This window comes from Dermochelys coriacea, chromosome 16, assembly GCF_009764565.3.
Source record: "Dermochelys coriacea isolate rDerCor1 chromosome 16, rDerCor1.pri.v4, whole genome shotgun sequence".
NCBI classification, from domain to species: domain Eukaryota; kingdom Metazoa; phylum Chordata; order Testudines; family Dermochelyidae; genus Dermochelys; species Dermochelys coriacea.
Window position 1 is genome coordinate 13176624 of NC_050083.1, and position 19280 is coordinate 13195903.

Consider the following 19280-nt stretch of genomic DNA (forward strand, 5'->3'; position numbering starts at 1 on the left):
CGTTAACTCTTAAGGGGGCGCTGCTTCCGCTGGCCCCACCGGGGCCTTGCACGGGGCCCAGCCGCGCGGGGGCCCAGCCGGCGGCCGAGTGTCGCACCTGCCTGCAGCCGGCTGTGGGAGCAGCTGCTCCCCTCAAGCCGGCGGCTGCGGGTTCCGGCGGCGGCCCCTTTAAGGCCCCGCTTCTCCCTCGGGCCGAGGGAAGGTCGCCGCCCGGCAGGCGGCGGCGGCGGGGCCCAGCCATGCAGCGTCTCCGGGGCAGCAGGTGGCTGGTGGCCGGGGCCGCCTTGGCCGTGGGGGTGGGGCTGGGGCTGGGGCTGGCGGGCGGGAGGCGGCAGGGCGGCGGCGGCCCGCCCGCGGCGGGTCTGCTGTCCCGGCTGCCCGTGGTGCCGGTGGCGGCGGCGGCCGCCGAGCTCTCCCCGCCGGCGCCCGGGGCCGCGGCCCGCGGCGAGCTGGCCAAGTACGGGCTGCCGGGGCTGCCGCAGCTGCGGAGCCGCGAGTCCTACGTGCTGTGCTACGACCCGCGGAGCCGCAGCGCCCTGTGGGTGCTGGAGCAGCTGCGCGGGGCGGCGCGGGGCGGCCCCTCCGACCGCGCCGCCTGCGACTTCCAGGCGGACGAGTCGGTGCACGAGTATCACCGGGCCACCAACGCCGACTACCGCGGCAGCGGCTTCGACCGGGGCCACCTGGCGGCCGCCGCCAACCACAGGGGGAGCCAGAAGGCCATGCAGGACACCTTCTACCTGAGCAACGTGGCGCCCCAGGTGAGGAGCCCCCGCCCCGGAGCCTGACGCGGAACCCCCGGGTCCCCTAGCCCGTGAGGGAGGCCCCCGGGGGGCTGGCACCGGCGAGGTAGCGCTTCCCCTCCCCCGGTGTCGGGGACCCGGGTGTGGCCCTCCTTGGAGTTCACGACCCCCTAAAGGCAGCAGTGCCTTGGGAAGGAATCCTGAGATCTTCTAAAAACACTCAATGCTGGGTTGTTTTTATTTGCCCTTTATTTGTTTTTATTGGGGCTTTAGGGAGTCGCTTTTCCAGCCTTTTTTCTGCAACTATGATGGCTAGAAACTTTTTTTTAAGGGACGCTGAGGTTCTTATGTAATCATATGACTCCAGGAGCTGGGGCTTTAAGGAAAAACGGGGAAACATGAGAGCTGGCAACACTGCCAGGTTCCTCCCCTTAGATGGGGGAGAGGGACACCACCAGACTGAGTTGCTCTGCTCCTCTCTAAGGAAAGGGGGTCTGCTCCCCATGCCATGTGAGCAGAAATCCCTCTCCCTGAAAGGTGAAGAGGGACACCATAATTGAAGAGGCTGGAATAGAACACAAGAGTCCACTTCACTTTTAAAACTGCTTTTTTTATTTTTACTAACTTCCAAAACACCATGTGAGTAAACATCCCACATTTTCGCACACAGTGCTGTATAGGACTGACCTTAACTACTAAGGTGAACAGTGACTTAAGGGTTTGACCCCAAACCCACTGAAGTCAATAGAAAGCAGTGTTGCCAACCTCAGAGCTCTAATTTTAGCCAGTTGTGTGAGAAAAAAGCCCCCAAATTGCCATTTCAAAAGAATGCATAAAAAGGGAAGTGGGATATACCAATCTTTCTGGACAGGAGGCATAAAAATGTAGGGCTGGAAGGGACTTGGAGAGGTCCCCTAATTCCCCCCCTCCCGCTACGACAAAGATGGGCAAACTACGGCTCGTGGGCCACATCCGGCCCACTGGACCGTCCTGCCCGGCCCTTGAGCTCCCAGCAGGGGAGGCTAGCCCCTGGTGTCCCCCCTCCCCCACACTTACGCTGCTGTGCTGGCTGTGCTCTGGGCAGCGGGGCTGCCAGACATGCCGCTCTGAGCAGCATGGTAAGGGAGCTGTGGCTGGCGGGTCCCAGGAGGCAGTTGGGGCAGGGGGTGTTTGGGTAGGTGTGGGAGTCCTGGGGGGCCTGTCAGGGGGTGGTTGGATGGGGCGGAGGTTCTGGGGGGGTAGTCAGGGGACAAGGAATGGGGGGGTTGGATAGGCATGAGAGTCCTGGGGGGCCTGTCAGGGAGAGGGGTTGTGGATAGGGGTCGAGGCAGTCAGGGAGTAGAGAGGTTTGGATGGGGTGCAGGTTCTGGATGGGGCAATCAGGGGATGGGGAACAGGGGGGGTTGGAAAGACGTGGGAGTCCTTGGAGGGCCTGTCAGGGGACAGGGAGCAGGGGGGTTAGATAGGTGGGAGGTTCTTAGGGGGGCAGTCAGGAGCCAGAAAGTGAGAGGGGGTGGGTGCCAGACTGTTTGGGGAGGTACAGCCTTCTCTACCCGGCCCTCCATACAGTTTTGCAACCCCAATGTGGCCCTGCCCTATGATGAGGCAGGACCAAGTAAACCTAGACCAACCAACCTTAAAAACCTTCAGTGAGGGGGATTCCACAACCTCCCTTGGAAGCCTATTCCAGAGCTTAATTACTCAGAGTTAGAAAGTTTGTCCTAATATCTAATCTAAATCTACATTGCTACAGATTAAGCCCATTGCTACAGATTAAGCCCATCTTGACCTACCTTCCAGGAGAGAGTGTCTGCCATGTGGGAGGGAGGAAGTCTATACAGGGAGAGCGGGTTTCTCCTTCCTAGACAAAGGTAGGAAAGGGGAAGCCTAAATCCCATCCCTCCTCCCCCCAGCAGGATGGGGTAAACTGTTGCAGGAGCAAGCAGAAACTAAAGTGCTGAAGTAGCGAAGCCCAGTGGAGTTTGGGGGAACCCATGGTCCCTGCTGAATGGGCTTATAGGTGGTTACCCACTAACACACTCTCTCTCTCAATATGAATGACAGAACTGTGTTACTCGTGGCCCGGAAGCCTAATTTCATCCAGCAAACTCTCACACAGTGCAATTCATTCTGGACGTAGCTGTACTTTTCACAAGCGTTAAGGGCTTTCCCACTGTCTATTGCTTGAGTGACCTGCTCAAACATTCTCCCTCTTCTGAGAATTACTTTTGCTCCAAATCAAGGAGCGGTGTGTATGTCAGTGGTGTGTATGTACTTCAATCCTAAAGTACAATCTTCTGGCGGGCTCTTTTAGGATAAGCTCTCCTAGATCAACTTTCCCGGAACTCCCTATTGATGACAGAGAATCAAAGAATTTGACCGATGCTAATCTTCCAGCCAGTAGTGTGACTTCTGATTCTGCACTATGAGGTGTTTGATTTCGTTAGTCCAGGATTTACTTCAGCTTGACAAATACCAGTGAATCCCTCCCCCTGATGTATTATGGGACCCTAGTCAGCTATCTTGGGATGGTGGCCCCCATGTGACCACCTAAGACCCAGTTTGTGGTTAGGTAAGCAAACTAGGACATAACTTGCTCCAGCTTGTTGTCCGTCCATTGCCTGGAACACCTGCTTAGTATCAGGCTCCTCATCTGTTGATGGTTTCTTCTGACTTTCCAAGTTCTACCACATATATTCTTACCTTTCTTTGGCTCTACTAGCTGATGCTTTACCATCCCCACTTTCTTGGGAACGATTTCTTGTTGGAGGTTAACTTTCTACCTCCCAACCGTAGCTCAGTTTTTCCAGCCTCCAGGGCATAAATGCTGCCTGGCAAATCAGAGATCTTTTCTCTGCCTCTCTGGGCCATTCTTCTGCTCACTACTAGTGCCTTCTGGGCTGGAGTGAAAATTTAGCTCATGGGGGTTTTATGCGACTCCTAAATCAACTCTGTTCTTTCTCTCACGTAGGTTGGTATCTTCTACAGCTACTTCATATGAGGGTGCTGGTCTGTATTTACAGCACCACTAGCATTTAAGCAAACCCACCTCATTTCTCCATAGAAGGACCTGTAGGTGTTATCCTTACAAAAATCTTGTAAACCAAAGGGCGGGTTTATCTATGCATAGTAGTTGATTAGCCTAAGGCATGATTTTTCAAAGTTCTGGCTGCTGTTTGGGGATGGGGTTTGTGGTTATTGTCCTCTTTAAAAACCTAATTTTATCATTTTCTGAAACACCTTCAAAATTTGCTAGGGAAGTTTTGACCATAGTAATATGCTCATGAATTTGAGCTCCCTCCGTCTGGGAGTCAAATTTATCAATATTTAGCTTTCTCGAACAATTCTTTTCCTTCTGGGCCTTCAGGTATGGGGTGCCCTTCCCTGGAGGACTCCAGGAGCCTTTACAACCTCCACTTAAGAGTACGCCTTTCTGACAACTCATGGTTCTTGTCCTCAATCCTTCTACATTCTGTAATTTTCCTATCCACCCTACTGTTTGTCCCTCTGAAGGCCTCACTTGATCTGTTTCTACCCATAAGCTGTAGAAACTAACCTTTTGTTTTTCCTCTCATAATTTCATCTCTTTTCTTTGACCAATTCTCCATCAATATTCTGTTGAACAGAATGGAACCACAAGCATTACAGGAGATAGGATCGTCCTGCAGTATAGTACCTACCTGCTGCCACATCTTTAATGATTTGGCTAAGGGTTTCTTGTAACCGATCGAAATCTTGTCTCCCCATTTTGAGGGGTCAGACCCTTTTATCTTTCTAGTTAGATAGTTTACAGTGAAGGAAGTTACCTCAGTTTCATGTTTCAAATGAATTGGCTGACACTTGTTAGTTAATTCCAATCCCTAAACAATCTCACAATCCAAATTTCTCTCTGTGTAGGTACGTAGATGGCCACCATCAACAGAGTTACTAATGGCATGTCTAGGTGGGGAAATTTACCAGCAGAACTATACTGGTACAGCAGTTATAGTGCTAGTTGTAATGGTATAACTCCCCCTGTGGACACTTATTCTCTAATAGGAGTGTCCACATGGGAAGTTGTACTGGTATAGCGAGGTGTAGAGAAGCCCTGGGTGCTTTGCAATCTTTAATGTTGTTGTCATCCTAACATTCCTGAGATTGGGAATAATATGCTTCCCTTTTTACAGATGTGGAACTGAGGCACATAGTTACACAGGAAGTCTGTGTCAGAATGGGGAATGGTTCTCCTGAGCCCCAAGCCAGTACAGGGGTTGTGAACTGCTGGACAAACCTGCCTCTGTAAATAGAGGATCATCTAAATTAACTCAAGGGCTACATGTATTTCCTACCAAACTAAGGCCCTGATCCTGCAAACACTCCCATGCGTGCATAGCTTTACTCATGGGAGTAATATCACATTGAAATAAATAAGATATTCACATGTAAAGTTAAACACAAGTGTTCACGGCAGCCTGAAACTGTATCTCTGGCCAAGGATTAAACCAAAGTGACTTCAGATATATAAAGCATTTCTGTGAGATAACTCAGGTTTATGCTTCACAGTCATGCTGAAAATGATTAAAAACCATCAGATAGATAAACTACCCTATAAACTGTGTGGCTTAGTAGATGGACTACTGGACTGGGCTACCCAGTCCAGTGCTTTAAGGCCAGATGGGACCACTATGATAATTGAGTCTGACCTCCTCTATAGATGCAAACCAGTCTGAATTTTTCTATCTTGTTATACCTTTTGTCTGGTAGATTGAAGAGCTCGTTACCAATATTCCCCCTGTAGGTAATTATAGACTGTGATCAAGTCATCCATGCACCTTCTCTTTAAGATAAACAGATTCTCAGCTCCTCACCTGACTCTGGATCCTTTTCCTGGCTCTGCCTCTGGCCTGCTGGCTGACTGTGGCAAGTTATTTCATGGATCTCTGCCTCAGTTCCCCTAACTGTAAAATGGGGGTGATGATACTGAACACTTTATAAAGTGCTGTGAGATCTAATAAAGCTATTATTTTTATTAACTCAAGCTGGAAAAAGCTTAGGACGTGAGGTGCACGGAAGAGAGAACAGAGCTCCGACTGACTTACATACTTGACTTTTTCCTGGCTGTATTGTTTTTGTTTCTAGGATCCTCATTTGAACCAGAAAGCCTGGAATAACCTGGAGAAATACTGCAGGAGTTTAACAAAGTACAACAAGAATGTATATGTCTGCACTGGCCCACTCTTCCTACCCAGGTAAATACCAGAGCTGGATTGAAACTGAACTTAAAACATGCATCATACAGGGAAATTAAGATGGGTTAAGAATGTGATTTATCATGCTCTCAGAAATAGCAATAGATACTGTTTTAAACACTCCCACATTTTCCATGTATGCAGGTAGGAATTTAGTGGGCTAGTTTGTTATGCTTGGGATTAGTTTATACATCTTTCAATTGAATAAACCCCTGTAGGGTAAGATCAGATTTAAAAATTGGATAGAGGAACTCTGATTACCTGGGTAGGTTTAAAAGGTAAATAATTTAACTCTGATTTATGTTCCATCAGTGCTTTCTTTTTGCATTTAGTTTGGGAGAGTGACAGTAGCTTAGTCATCTTGCGCTGTATTTCATAGTCAGTTTTACAGTCTGGCTGTCTTGTTAGATCTGGTACTAGTAGTGCCACAGGCTGCAATAAAGGGCTAATCTATCCTATTGCATAGTCATGTTTTCCAAATAAAGGTAGAATTTGTGACTGCAATCACTTGAACAGACTCAGTTAAACAAGGACCAAATTAGATATGGTGAAAGGGGTGATGGCGAGTGGAACTTGTTCATTCCTGTTTTACTATGTGTAGTGTCTCCCAGGTTAGCTTGGGGTCTAAATCCTGCTATAGCATTTAACTTTAAATCAAGAACTGATGTCTGTTTCTAAAAGAGATACTCTAGCTCAACTATGGGCTTTATGCAGGAAACACTGGGTGAAATTCTAGTCCTGCGTTATGCAAGAGGTCAGACTAGATCAGGTCCCCAGTGTGGTGCCCGTGGGCACAGTGGCACCCATTGGGTCAGTTGTGTGCGCCTGCAGGACACCGTGCTGCTGAAAAGCATTGCCATTTCTCAGCAGCATTTCAGTGGTGGGGTGTTTGGCGCCCACCACAGTCTTTTGGGAATAGGAATGTGCTATTCCCACAGAAAGGTTGGGGACCACTGGACTAGATGATCATAAGGGCTCCTTCTGGCCTTAGTCATGCATATATTGATCTAAAGCCATGGAAGACAGTCTGTGCTCTGAGGGGTTTGTGCTCATGAGTACTAAGTAAGAGGCAGCAGTAAAAGAATCTTGTTTTGTGTAGGATGGAGGCAGATGGGAAGATGTACATCAAGTACCAGGTGATTGGCAAGAACAATGTGGCGGTCCCCACGCACTTCTTCAAAGTACTCATCCTAGAGAAGCTCAATGGAGAGATTGAGCTGCGCTCCTATGTGATGCCTAATAGCCCTGTGGAGGAAACAATCCCACTTGAACGTTTCCTGGTTCCTATTGAGAGCATCGAGCGGGCATCTGGGTTGCTGTTTGTTCCTAACATCTTGAAAAGAACAAATCGTTTACAAGCCATCATGCCTGGACACACAGCTGAACTCACCCAGGGAACTCATGACAGAACACTCTGAGGTGAAGGCATCCAGGGGAAGGGACTTAACTGTAGTAATTATTTTTCAGGGGTATGTATGGGCTCAAATTTATTTTTTTTTCTCCCCCAGCTATTTTTTCATGGGCCTGCAATAACTAATAGGGTGGCCTGTTTCCTGAGGATGCAAATACCAAAGATGCTGTACCCTTGGCCCTAAAAATGGCTGCTGGAACTTAATAAAAAGTCAGTGCAGTATTTAAAAGTGCTTTTTCCTCTGCTGTGCTTAATGGGTGTATCTCTAGACCCTGCCCACAAAGCCCCATTGCTATATTTACTCAGTTAGGTGGACACCAAAGGAAATGCTCTTACTGAGCTATGCTCTGAGTATGAGGCACAGGGAAACCACTTGGTTCCCAGAATTAACTTAGTGCTGCCCCATTCTTTACTGTTATTCCTGTGGAACAATGTATTTTGTGCCATTTTCACTGAAAATCCATACTATGGATTAGTTTCTTACTAACAGCCAGTACCAGGATGGTATACTGGACTCTTCCAATTATTTCTCTGTTCCTCATTGTTTTAACTTGCAGACTTAATGGACTCTGCCTGTCCTTTAATGTAAGCAGCTTTTAAGGCTCGGGATTTCAGGTATGGAGCCAACTGCCCTCAGGAAAGCTCAATGCTGTCTTAAGTGTGAGGTCATCGCTTGGTGGCTAGTGTGGCATGGCAGCTTACAAGGCCCATGATCCTAAAGGACCCTATACTTCCTGTAAGCAAGTTAACTTTGTAATAGCAACAGCCTCCTCCCAAAAAGATTAGACTTGACTAAGCAGCTATAGTATTTACATCCCTTTTACATAAGGGAGCTAGACACTTTTCTGTACAGGTAAAGGAAGGAGCATTTACAGTACAGTGTAATGGGTTGTATACCTACTGTAGTTGGGCCAACAGCACCCTTGTTGATTGCAAGAAAGTTTTAGCACTAGTGAAAGACTTACATCAATAAGAGGTTCAGGTGGAGTACAACCATAGGGTTAGTTGTGACACGTCCACTAGGAGGAAAGTCCCTTGCATTGGCTAGATCTCCAGAAACTGATACTCACAAAGGAGGTGAGTACCTATTACTGTAAGTTTAAATGGTCATGGTACTGTTCAGCCTTGCAGCAAGAGAGTTGCTCTTCAGTCAGGCAGAGTGACTTGAAAAAGGGGCACCTCCTAGCCACAGAAGTTACACAGCACCATTTTGCATCAGTTAACTTGGAGCTGCCCCACAGTGTCCAGAAGCACTCTACCTCACCATTACTCTTGAAAGGCCCAAAATGCTCATTAGCCACTTAGACCATGCTCTTTAGGGGTGCTGAGAAAACAACTCCTAGTAGCTTTCAGCAGGCATTCAATGCCTTTGCCACTGCCCCCACTTTTAAAAACTCCAGTGCATTAAATATGACAGTTCTGTTTTATTTTTTTCAATACCTCTCTTGGTGCTGCATGATCCACTGACAGGCTTCCCATGCTGTTTGGTCTAGGGAGTGTGCCCCCCCCCCCCCCAAAGAAGCCACAGCCAGTGCTTAATCTGAGTCCCAGGTTTGAGTCAATGAAAAAGCTGTAGCCATTTTGGTAAGGGTACTGTGGTTTTCTTGGTCACTCTCAAAGAGGCTGGAGGGTGGCAGGCTACCCTGGGGACTTACCCATCACCCCCAGCAGCTCTTCCTAGGTTTAGGGTTAGCTTAACTTGGAATGAGCCATCTGAGAACAAGGAAGAGTGCTGGTGCAGGGGAAAGCAAGAGAAGGTAGGTTCAGTTCTGTACATCAGTGTTTTTCCCCCTTCAGCTACCATGGGCTTTCCTCACAGCCTCATCTATGTGGGGTCTCAGTGCAGATAGAGAAATCAGTAGTGCTTCCTAGAACCAACAACAGAAAATAGGATCAGATCCACTGTTCAAAGGATGACACTTCAGCACACATCACTTAATACAAACAAGTTTGATGATTGTTTGCAGAAGGGTAGTAGTGGGATTCATGTACCTATAACAGATATGGCTGCAAAAATACATTAGCCAAGCCAGATTCACTATTGAACTTTTAGCCTCTACAAAGAGCTTAATTGCTAAAGGGCAGTTTATAAGCTCTTTGGACCTGGAATCTTTTTTTTTTGGGGGTGGGGGTTGTAAAGCACCTAGCACAGGGGACTCCTATATACTGCATTACCACAAAAAATAGTATCTCCCCCTTCAAACACTGCACCTAAAGATCTGTTTTAAAAATAAATAAATGTATTTTAGAAAGACCACTTGTATAACTGGAGCTAGGAGGGTACTACCTAAACCACTTAGTTCACAGCTAACTGAGACAGCTTCCCTTTCTTAGAGGGAAACACTAGTAGGGGATTGATCCTTAGGACGAAGGTGCTGTCATGCATCATACCTCTGTCCTGATGGTGCGGCTGCCCTGGCTGGGACATGTGTTTAGGTAAAGGTCAAACAAGACACTTGGGTCAGTGCTCTCCAGGTTTGGGTCACCATCTACACTAGCCTCCAGGCCTTGGAGACCTCCAAATACTATTAGAACATGGCTGGAAGAGAGCAGACACACACAGGTTTATAGAACAGGAGAATCCTGGATCCTACCAGCAGTACTGGGTCAGAAGAAATTAGTGTTGCCCCTGCAATCTTTAACAACGCTACTTAACTCTTACATAGCATTTTTCATCAGTAGATCTCAAAGTGCTTTACAAAAAAGGTCCAGTGTTACCATCCTCATTTTACAGATGGTCAAGTGCCCCCATTTCCCTAAGGTCACCCAGAGCAGGCTAGTTAAGAGCTTTTAAAAGCTGTATGCAATCTGTTGAAGCCAGCAAAAGTGATTCTGGGTCTTTGAATGTGCTGTAGAATAAGTTCAGAACATAAACAGTGTCTAGTTCTCCCAATACACTGAACAAAAACACCATTCAGCTACATAACCAAAGCAGAGAAAAAAGGAACAGATAGCCTTGGAACTAAAGCTGCCCTTGCCCCCAACTGTCATCCAAATAGCTGCAAAAATATCCTGAACTGTACTCCACAATGACAGCATCCAGTGAACTAATTTAACTCTTGCTTTGACAAATTTGATCAGAAGATCCAACCCATGGAAATGCTCACGGTTTAGTTTTGGCCTGGTGTATGGGGAATACATGTATGGAAAGAATATCTGAGCAGGTAAATCAGGGCTTATCACACATACAGCCCTGCACCAGCACAGCTGCATTGCTGTAGTGCTTCACAAAGACACTATCTACCCCAATGGGAGAGCTTTTCCTGTTGGCATAGTTAATCCACCTCCCCAAGAGGCAGTAGTTGTGTTGACAGGAGAAGCCCTTCCATCAACATAGCACTGTCTGCACCAGGAGTTGGGTGGGTATAATTCCATCACTCAGGGATGTGGAAAATCCATCCCTGAGCAACCCAGTTATATAGACATATGTATGTTCTGTAGCTTGATCTACACAACAGAGCAGGTTGGTGCAAATCCCACCACAGTGAATGGGAATTACATGCTTGCATCCGAGGACATGAACCCTACTGCTGCAGAGGAAAGCCTTGCCAGGGAGAATATTCACACAGCAGCACTGGCTACTGCAGTTATCTCAAATGCACTGGTTGTTCTACTGCAGGCATCTTGCTCTTGGGGCTGGTTTGCCAGCGGAGGGATGGGATGAACAGCAAGGAATCAGTCCAGTTACCTGAAGGAGGGGAGAGTTGCCTGGTCCACACAGGACCCTCGCTCAGAGGTTCCAATAGAGAGATCATAGCCTTCTTTAAAAGGGCATTCAGCAAAAACAGCACCTGGGAAACAAACAAAAGGAAAGTAGGTGGTGGCATCCCCTGCTTTAGAGGGTTCTAAAACAGTAGTTTTAAGCATTTCATATTTTATACACCCAAAGGTTAGTAACTAAGAATTGCTTCTACTGCCTCCTACATTTTAGTGGTATCTAGTAGTTGTACTGTTAATTAGTGTACAAATCACTCATCTTTCTCACCAAGATGCCTCCAAATTCCATCAGCAGAATGGCACCATAATTCCTCTTTCAATCTTAGTATCTGTCCTGAAAAAATATTGGCTCTTACATCAAATGCTGAACCAGCCCCCGGCTGGCATGTCTGCCAGGAATCACTCAGTGGTTACATACAGTAGGGTGATACCTCTAGTATTCAAATCTCCTACTTCTGAAGGGGCTCTACAGGGATCTTGTAAGTTTTGGAACCTGGTCTGCGGAGGAAGGTCCCACTGATCAGCGAGGGAAAGCAGAAGAATTACTAGGGCTCTTAGGAAGCTGTGACACCTGAGCTATTGGTGCTTAAGGGTGAGAATGTGTAACTAGCCAGGGTCGGTGCAGAGTATTATCTCTTGCCTGCATTACTATGATGGCGATTAGTTTCCCTTCCCAACAGTCAAATTCTATCAATGTTCAGATATTGGATCATTCCCCATCTTCTGCATCAATGAGTGAATTACTAAATCCAGGGGGCAGAGCAGGTGAGTACAGGCTCATTACCATACAACCTTATAGGGTCAAGGAAACTAGAGATGGAAAATACCTCTTAAATCATCAATGGCAGCACATGGGCCCCAAGAAAATGGAAGAGGATGTTAAAGAAACAAGCATCTGGCTTTTGCTGCAGGTTTGCAGCAAGTACAACTAGAATCCGTGTAGAAGTGTGTATGGAGAACTCAGAAAAAGTAGATCCAGCTACTGCTGCCCTGGCCCCAGCAGGTAGGTGACAGAATGCTATGTAAATACTTACTCAGGCAGGAGGCTAAGCGGATATTGTAACCCCAGTACAGGCCAGACACAGTCCGTGGATGGTTCGAGGACACTACAGTGCCTTTCTGTATTTTACTGTCTGAAAGCAAAGCCAGTGGGTTAGCATTGGAGAACTGCAGTTCTCCAGACACTGCTGGAAGTCAACCAGCAACACCCTGTGCCATGTTCCCAATGCTCTTCCCTAGGGCATAAACAAGCTCCACTCCTTAAATTTATAAGAAAAACCTGTAAGAGTTTAGTCCATTCAGCTCTGTCTATACATTGAAGCTCAAAATACTGTTGAGTTCTAAACAGCGCAACATTAAGATAGAATAAGTTAGTAATTAACTCTCAAACTGAGGGGCATGGAGCAAGTAATTATTCACTATAACTGGGTATAATGATTCCTGAACATGTTTAAAGACATCGTGTCTGCCACATGGCACTGCCCGAAGGCTGAGGGAGTTCAGTGCAAAGACTAACTTCTGCAGGACTAAGGCTATACTACAGATCACATTAGTAGTATTACCCGTCTAGCCTGTCCAGAGGCACAATGGTAGTGGATTACCTGGATTCTGCTGCTTGTCCAGTTGAACAGTGACTCGAAGACCAGACTCTAGCTGTCTGTCTATCTGTACCTCCTAAAATAATACAGCACAAAGGGTTTTAGATGCAAGGACACCCACCCACAAGAAAACTACAGACGACAAGCAAAAACAAAACACACACACACCAAACCACTTTTGGGAAAGCAAACTACACTATCAGCCAAGACCACAAGTTCCACCACTGAGCAGAGCTGTTCAGTTAGATTCCACACTCTGTATAGTGGGGAAATGGACTCTATAAAACCTACAGCCCTCCAAGACACTCGGTTGGCTTAGAACAATTGCAATGGATGATACATTTCCAATTCAATATGTTGGATAACAGAATAAGTATTTGTTAATTCAGGCAAATGCTAATTGGAGGATTTTGCCCTACTGCAGGACTCTAAGAGGCACTGACACCTCTACCAGGACCCAGCAGAGGGTGCTATCAACATTAACACAGAAACCCTGATCAGAGGGGAGACTGAATGAAATAAAAATGGGGATCAGGAACCATGTGTTGCTAGAAACTGTGTTCCATTCCATGGTGGGATATGGCCCTTCAAGAAACTCATTGGTAGCTTATTGTCATCCCAGTCTGATTGTACTCGACCTTGAAAGGAATGACTGATAAATGGAAAAAATTTACTCTGGGTATCTAAGGGGCAGACAGGCCATACCTTCCTCATCCCACAGTTAACGAAGGAGCCTTTGCCTGGCTTGGTGGGCCGGGCTAACACCACTCCTTCTCGGTATTCCGATTCCTCATCTAACCGCACATGATGAGGGCTGTCCAATGGGTTCAGGAGCCCTGAAAAACAGTACAGAGAAAAGTGTGGGGGGGGAGGGGGCGGATGGGGATGTATTGAAGGACAGATTGCACCTGGAGGCAGATTATACAGGGATTCATCCTGATTCTCCAGTCTCCGCCCCCATGCTCATCACTCCCTTCCCACTGATGAAAAACAATGAAATGGTCCACATGCATGCATGGGCAGAGAATCATCCTAGTTATGATGAGGAACACAAGTGTATTCTCTCGGACAAGGAAAAGCCTTAGCAACTGCCACTCCTTACAGACCATAAGAACACTAAGGCCAGGATCTCACAAACTGGAATGGCGAGCAGGATGCCCAGGTAAGTAGGTATGTAGAGTGGTGGGAGCCCCATGTCTATTTACTTCACGGGGGGGGGGGAGGGGAAGAAGGCGGCTTGTGCCTTAGGGATGGGAACGAGGTGTTAAGGGGACATAATCCCATCCTTACCTGCAAACTGTAGATCCTGGTGTTTTGGGAAAAATGATTTTCTCAGGTATCTGTTCAGAGAAATTGAAGTCTCAAAATTGTAACAAGCTGATTTCAGGCTTCATTTTAATTTCAGATTTCCAGCTTTAATCAGGAAATCGGTACCATATACCCTGGAAGGCAAAAGCTCCTACGGAATGTAAATGGGGGATTAATACTAATACTGATCATTTTCACCCTACACATTTCTGCAGCTCTTTCAGTTGCCAAGAGCTTTTATTTCCTGGGAGTTTAGCTCTGAATTCTAAGCAGAAGTCATGGCATCCTAACACTGGTAATGCACAGTAGCCCTTTTTCCCTGTACAGATCTCATTCTTCCATATACTAAAGGTATACCTGAACTCAAGAGTGTGAACATAAGTGAATCAGAACAGAATCTATCTCCAGATAGCACAATATAGGAGTATATAAAACGTTGGCCCTCCACTACCCAACACCACCCAACACCTGCTCCTGCAATCTTTGAAAGATGTGTTCCATAATGCCATGTTAATAAGCTACAGCATTAAACTAAGATTGAATCTGCATGGTGTGCAAAGCCATAATATTGGTCTTACTGAGGACACTCCAAATATTGTAGAATCCGAGCCAGCTGCACGCAGGCCTGTCCTTTCTTTCCAATCCCGTCAAACTGCCCTTCCACAGTCCTGAAAGAAAATGAATGCAGTCTGTGATCTTCCAAGACATTTACACAGCCCCTAGAGTGAGTAGACTTCTACATGAGGCCACATTCCATTCCTATTTAATTAAAATGTATACAGCTACAAACAGGACTTTAAAAAAGTGATTCAGGATATAGAGTCCCTTACCCTTGTTGCCAGTTCAAGTCTGACCCAGGTCAGAAAAGAACTTACATTATAAAGCAGCCATCAGATGCTAGATGGTCTGTGAAAGTGATATCAGACCAGTTCTGACTGGATGGTTGTTGGTCACAGAACGGTCATCCTTGTTGTTAGTCTAGGCCAATGACTGGACCCTCCAAGTTAGGGAGGAGGGACTATGTGAAAGCATGACATTCTGCTATCTAGTCTGTGTGGGGGATAAACAGAGATTGTTAGTTTCCAGGGCTGTCACGACAGCATCTTTTCTCAGCACTACAAAATTTCTTCCTATAAACCTATATGCAGGGTTTCTGTAGCTGTGCAAGTCCCAGGATATTAGAGAAACAAGGAGAATGAGGTAATATCTTTTATTAGACCAACTTCTGTTGGTGAGAGACAAGCTTTCAAGCTTGCAGAACTCTTCTTCAGGTTCCTGTACATCTAGTATGTGTTTGTTGCATGCTGGTGAGATCCACGCACTTCAGCGTTTACATGAAACCTACTCGCTCATATGCGACTTAAGTGTCCTATGGAACCAAGCTATTTCTTGGTTTACATATAGGGTCCAAATTTGCTCCAGCATTGGGCATTTTTACCTTTATCACAGATTTAAACTATAAACCGGGCGCTGAGCTACTTATGCCTTGTCACTTGGTCTGTATGGTTAAGTAGTCACAAAGAACCTAAATCTGAATGGATTTAGTGCTTCTCAAAGATGGCAAAGTGTCAGTCTCCAGAGCCATTTTCCCCACACACTGGAACTGCTCCATCTAGTCCTTTGTTTTTTTTTTTGCTGAGACTGTAAACAAAGACGCCAATTGTTTAAACAAATGCAATCTGGACACCTGTCCACTAGCACCTGGACACACCACCAGTTCATCTCACAGGCCACCGAATAGTCACCAGGTGATGGCTTTTGGTCACTACTTCTGTAGACTCAGTGCAAAATCGTTATTAACAACCCCCTAGAACCATCCAACCTATTTTATTTCAGTCGTTAATCTTGTTGTTTGGGGAATAGCCACTGCTGCACCCCAGTGCCACACACACACAGACAAGACTAATGAGGGAGATCTCATCAGATGACGCATTTGACAGGGAGAAGCCACAGCTCTGTTTCCTGCTGGCCTTCATTTGAGAAAAGATACACAGAAACTGGAAACACTGAGGGACAGGTTCTTCAGGGAAGACAATGGGTCACCCTTACCTTGAATCTTCTCCTTGCTCATCAAACACCACAATCTCATCCACACAGAAGATGGCACAGGCCCTGGCAATCTGCCCAGCAAGGTATGTCCGCAATTCTGGAGACTGTGCATTGTTCAGGATGGAACCTGGCAGAGCTATGCTAACTGTGTAATGACGTCCTAGAAAACAAGAGTGGGATCAGACAGAAGAGCCAGAGGTTGGCAGTTCTACTCCCATTTGTGCTGCTAAAGGGACAGCATTAGCTTTTGGTTCTTCCATTTTAAATTGTAAGCTCTTCGGGGTAAGGACTGCCCGGTGTTTTCATGGCACCTGGTACAAAGGGGCCCCAATTCATACTGAGGCTTCCACGCTACAAATAAGATTCCAAAGCACTCCGATACAGTGTGTTTTACAGAATAAGGGCCCCACTCCTCTTCCACAGAAGTCAATTGGACTTTTGCCATTGGGTTTAAAAGGAGCAGGAGAGGGCACCAAGTCTGAAGTATTGACTAGACTCTAGAGAACTGATCAATGGACACACAGGAATTTTATAGAGGATTGTGCAACAGGCTAGCTAGTTTAAAAGTAACAGGGACTACTGCATTCTTCCTACATGAGTACTAAATGCTTCATCATTTTGTACTGTTGAATACACATTTGTCTTCCTCTTTTTGGCACAAGAATGGAAGGAGGATACAACAAGGAGGGATTAAGGGATACTGCGACTGAGTACAACGAAACCTATATTTAGCAACAGACTTTTGCTGGTCTCTTTAGTGGCTACTTCTTAGAGGTGAAGCAGAATTGCACTCTGTACCCTTGAAGACATTTAGGAGATGTCTTAAGACAGCAGGTTGTCTATTGAGTGGTCTCACATACACCACTCACTGTACTGAATTACTGCCTACCTGTGTATTTGAACTGGTATGTGATTATACCAGTTTGTGAAAGTTTAGCAATAATACATCCTTTTCTGCCTATACAGCTGAGATGTATCTCAAGCAACTAAAATCAGCACCTCACACATTAGATTCTCCCAGCCCTCACACACAGCCCTTCTCATCAACTCAAGGCTGTTACCTTTGTCTTCCTTTGCCCTTTCTTCTTCTTTTTGTTTTTCTATCACCTCCTGCATTCTTTTCTTTTCCAGTTTTCTCAATAGCTTTATTTCCTTCCATTTTTTCTTCTCTTCTTTTTCTGAAATGGAGAATAACCATCTGGTTTAAATAAGAAGAGACAAAATAATGTAATGGTTTATCACCAGAATTCAGGTAAATTCAAAAACCTACTATAGTTAGGGCAACTAGACAGGACCTGGTGACAGCATGTGACAGCAGAGAGAGACAGGGGAGGTAAATAGGAATCAAATATGACATCGAGGTTGTACACCTGAGTGCCACGCTATCAATAGTAAGGCAGAAAGGAGTGTTTGTCTTCTTTCCTGAGACAATCAACAAAAATGCTAAATCAGGTCTAGTTTTTTGTAATGTGAAAACACATCCAGTAGAAATTTGGCATGCTTGTCACTTCACACATGCTACCACGCCAGTCCTCAGATGGCAACTTCTTTATCATGAGCCAGCCTAGTTTGGATTTGAATCATTGACCCACAAGTAAAAGGGCTCTGGATTTCATTAAGAGCCTGTCCTCCAGCTAGTCAAGCTATTTGATGGATGTTTGAAGGTTTCTTTCTAAAAGCACTGGAAATTATACACATAATATGTACAAAAAAGTGTCTCCTTACTTTCTTGTTTCCATTTACGCCAGTTAACCTTTTTCTCTTTCTCCTAAAAAAGAAAGAGTAAACTATTTACATTCCATCAGCTGGCTAACAAGAATCACAAAACTTATCAGTACAACAAAAATTCATCCAGATGTAGAGCTATCTCAACAAGCAAGGCATTGGGAGAGACAGGTTAAGGAAGTGATGATGCCTCTAGAATCAGAGGTCCCTCTCTGCCTTGTTTACAGAAGCAGCATTAGGGCCTTTACTCCAGTTAAGTTGTGCACTCTAGCATTCAAGGGCTTCTCTACACTAGTGAAATTTGTACCCATTTTCATGGTGTAGTAACATCAGTATAAACTTTTAAGGTAGGCATATTGTACTAGTGCAAAACAGGGCATGTAAACATACCCGTTTCACAATGGTGTATTGCATCCAAGCAAAGGGTTTGCACAGAGTAGCTACATTTACACCGCCTTCCTTCCTTCCCAACAAGCAAAACACAGTATAGATAGGGCAACACTTTCATTTCTGGCCCTTCTAGGACATGTCTACATTGCACTCTAAACCCAGGCATTCGGGACCTGCACTTCCGGTGTTTCCAAGCCCTCGCTTTGAGCACCCTAACGGCATCATAAATCTGGGTTTACAATTGCTGGACCCAGGTCTGACAACCATGCGAAGGCATCCATACTGCACTATACAGACCTTCTGACCTGGGTCTGTCGCTTAAGCTGCATCCACACTACCAGATGACAGGGTTTGGAGCAGGTCACACTGGGACCTGGGCTCAGCTCCCTGGCAGGACCTAAGACCTGGGAGCTTGCTGATCGGAGTCAGACAGATGTGTGTGTGTGTGTGAACAGTAGCAAGGTGGGGGGGGGGGTGAAGCTGGACTCGAAGCTGAGCTGCTGAGCCCGAGCTTTACACTGCAGTGTAGACACACCCACACGTGTCTGCGCCCAGAGCAGCAGGCGCCCTCGGCACAGCCCCTGACCAGCCTTCAGCGGGGAACGACCAGCCTGGGCCCAATTCAGATCCCACCCCCGCGTCACTCCGGCCCAAGCCCCCAGTGAAGACCCGGGGCTCCCTGGTGGCAGAGCAGGAAGCCCCCCCCCCCATACGGACCCCGCCCGGGGAGACAGCCCAGCACATGGCGCCCCCGCGGCGCAGAGGAAAGGGGAGAGCGCGCAGGGCTGAGGGGGCCCCCCCGGAGAGCGGGCCCGCGCTGAGGCACACCCCTCCCCCCGCCACCATGACCCGCCTCGCGGCCGTTTAGCGCCACCCACCATTTTTCCCCGCCGCCATAACCCACCTGCAGGCCTCGCGGCCGTTTAGCGCCACCCGCCATTTTCCCGCGCCACTTCCGGCCTTCGCGGATTATTATTGGACGAAGGAACGTCCCAGGCCCCGCCTCTCATGCCCCTGCCCAACGGCCCACGCGGATGAGTCACGTGACAGCGGAAGCGGGTCCTAAACAGCGCGGCCGGGTGAGGTGGCCATGGGCCAGCCCCGCCCCCGA

General features: G+C 47.0%; 2 protein-coding genes across 3 annotated transcripts; one reads left to right on the forward strand and one right to left on the reverse strand.

Annotated features, from left to right (window-relative positions):
* Window positions 1-51: 51 nt before the first annotated feature.
* ENDOG (endonuclease G) lies at window positions 52-7604 on the forward strand. Its single transcript, XM_038374705.2, has 3 exons — window positions 52-761; window positions 5862-5971; window positions 7071-7604. The coding sequence occupies exons 1-3, from the start codon at window positions 240-242 to the stop codon at window positions 7387-7389; spliced, it is 951 nt and encodes a 316-aa protein (XP_038230633.1). The 5' UTR covers window positions 52-239; the 3' UTR covers window positions 7390-7604.
* Window positions 7605-9170: 1566 nt separating this feature from the next.
* On the reverse strand, window positions 9171-19205 carry SPOUT1 (SPOUT domain containing methyltransferase 1). 2 transcript variants are annotated; one of them, XM_038374700.2, is made up of 12 exons: window positions 19074-19205; window positions 17780-17822; window positions 17116-17232; window positions 16055-16214; window positions 14584-14673; window positions 13988-14037; window positions 13403-13533; window positions 12701-12773; window positions 12134-12232; window positions 11071-11173; window positions 9774-9921; window positions 9171-9250 (listed from the first exon to the last, which is right to left on the reverse strand). In XM_038374700.2, exons 1-12 carry the CDS (start codon window positions 19107-19109, stop codon window positions 9176-9178), a joined length of 1125 nt encoding a protein of 374 aa, XP_038230628.1. In that variant the 5' UTR covers window positions 19110-19205; the 3' UTR covers window positions 9171-9175. The 2 variants fall into 2 exon arrangements, with proteins under 2 accessions (XP_038230628.1, XP_038230630.1); XM_038374702.2 differs by having other exon boundaries at window positions 17116-17252; window positions 19074-19154.
* Window positions 19206-19280: the final 75 nt, after the last annotated feature.

What these genes read in the sequence shown, in the direction of transcription:
- ENDOG (XM_038374705.2), top strand. Translation starts at nt 240, where the DNA reads ATGCAGCGTCTCCGGGGCAGCAGGTGGCTGGTGGCCGGGGCCGCCTTG. An exon ending in TGAGCAACGTGGCGCCCCAG is followed by an intron (nt 762 to 5,861) that starts GTGAGGAGCCCC and finishes TTTTGTTTCTAG; the next exon opens with GATCCTCATTTGAACCAGAA. An exon ending in GGCCCACTCTTCCTACCCAG is followed by an intron (nt 5,972 to 7,070) that starts GTAAATACCAGA and finishes TGTTTTGTGTAG; the next exon opens with GATGGAGGCAGATGGGAAGA.
- SPOUT1 (XM_038374700.2), bottom strand. Translation starts at nt 19,109, where the DNA reads ATGGCGGGTGGCGCTAAACGGCCGCGAGGCCTGCAG. An exon ending in AAGGGCAAAGGAAGACAAAG is followed by an intron (nt 16,215 to 17,115) that starts GTAACAGCCTTG and finishes CTTGTTTTCTAG; the next exon opens with GACGTCATTACACAGTTAGC. An exon ending in GCCGCACCATCAGGACAGAG is followed by an intron (nt 9,251 to 9,773) that starts GTATGATGCATG and finishes TGTTGGTTCTAG; the next exon opens with GAAGCACTACTGATTTCTCT.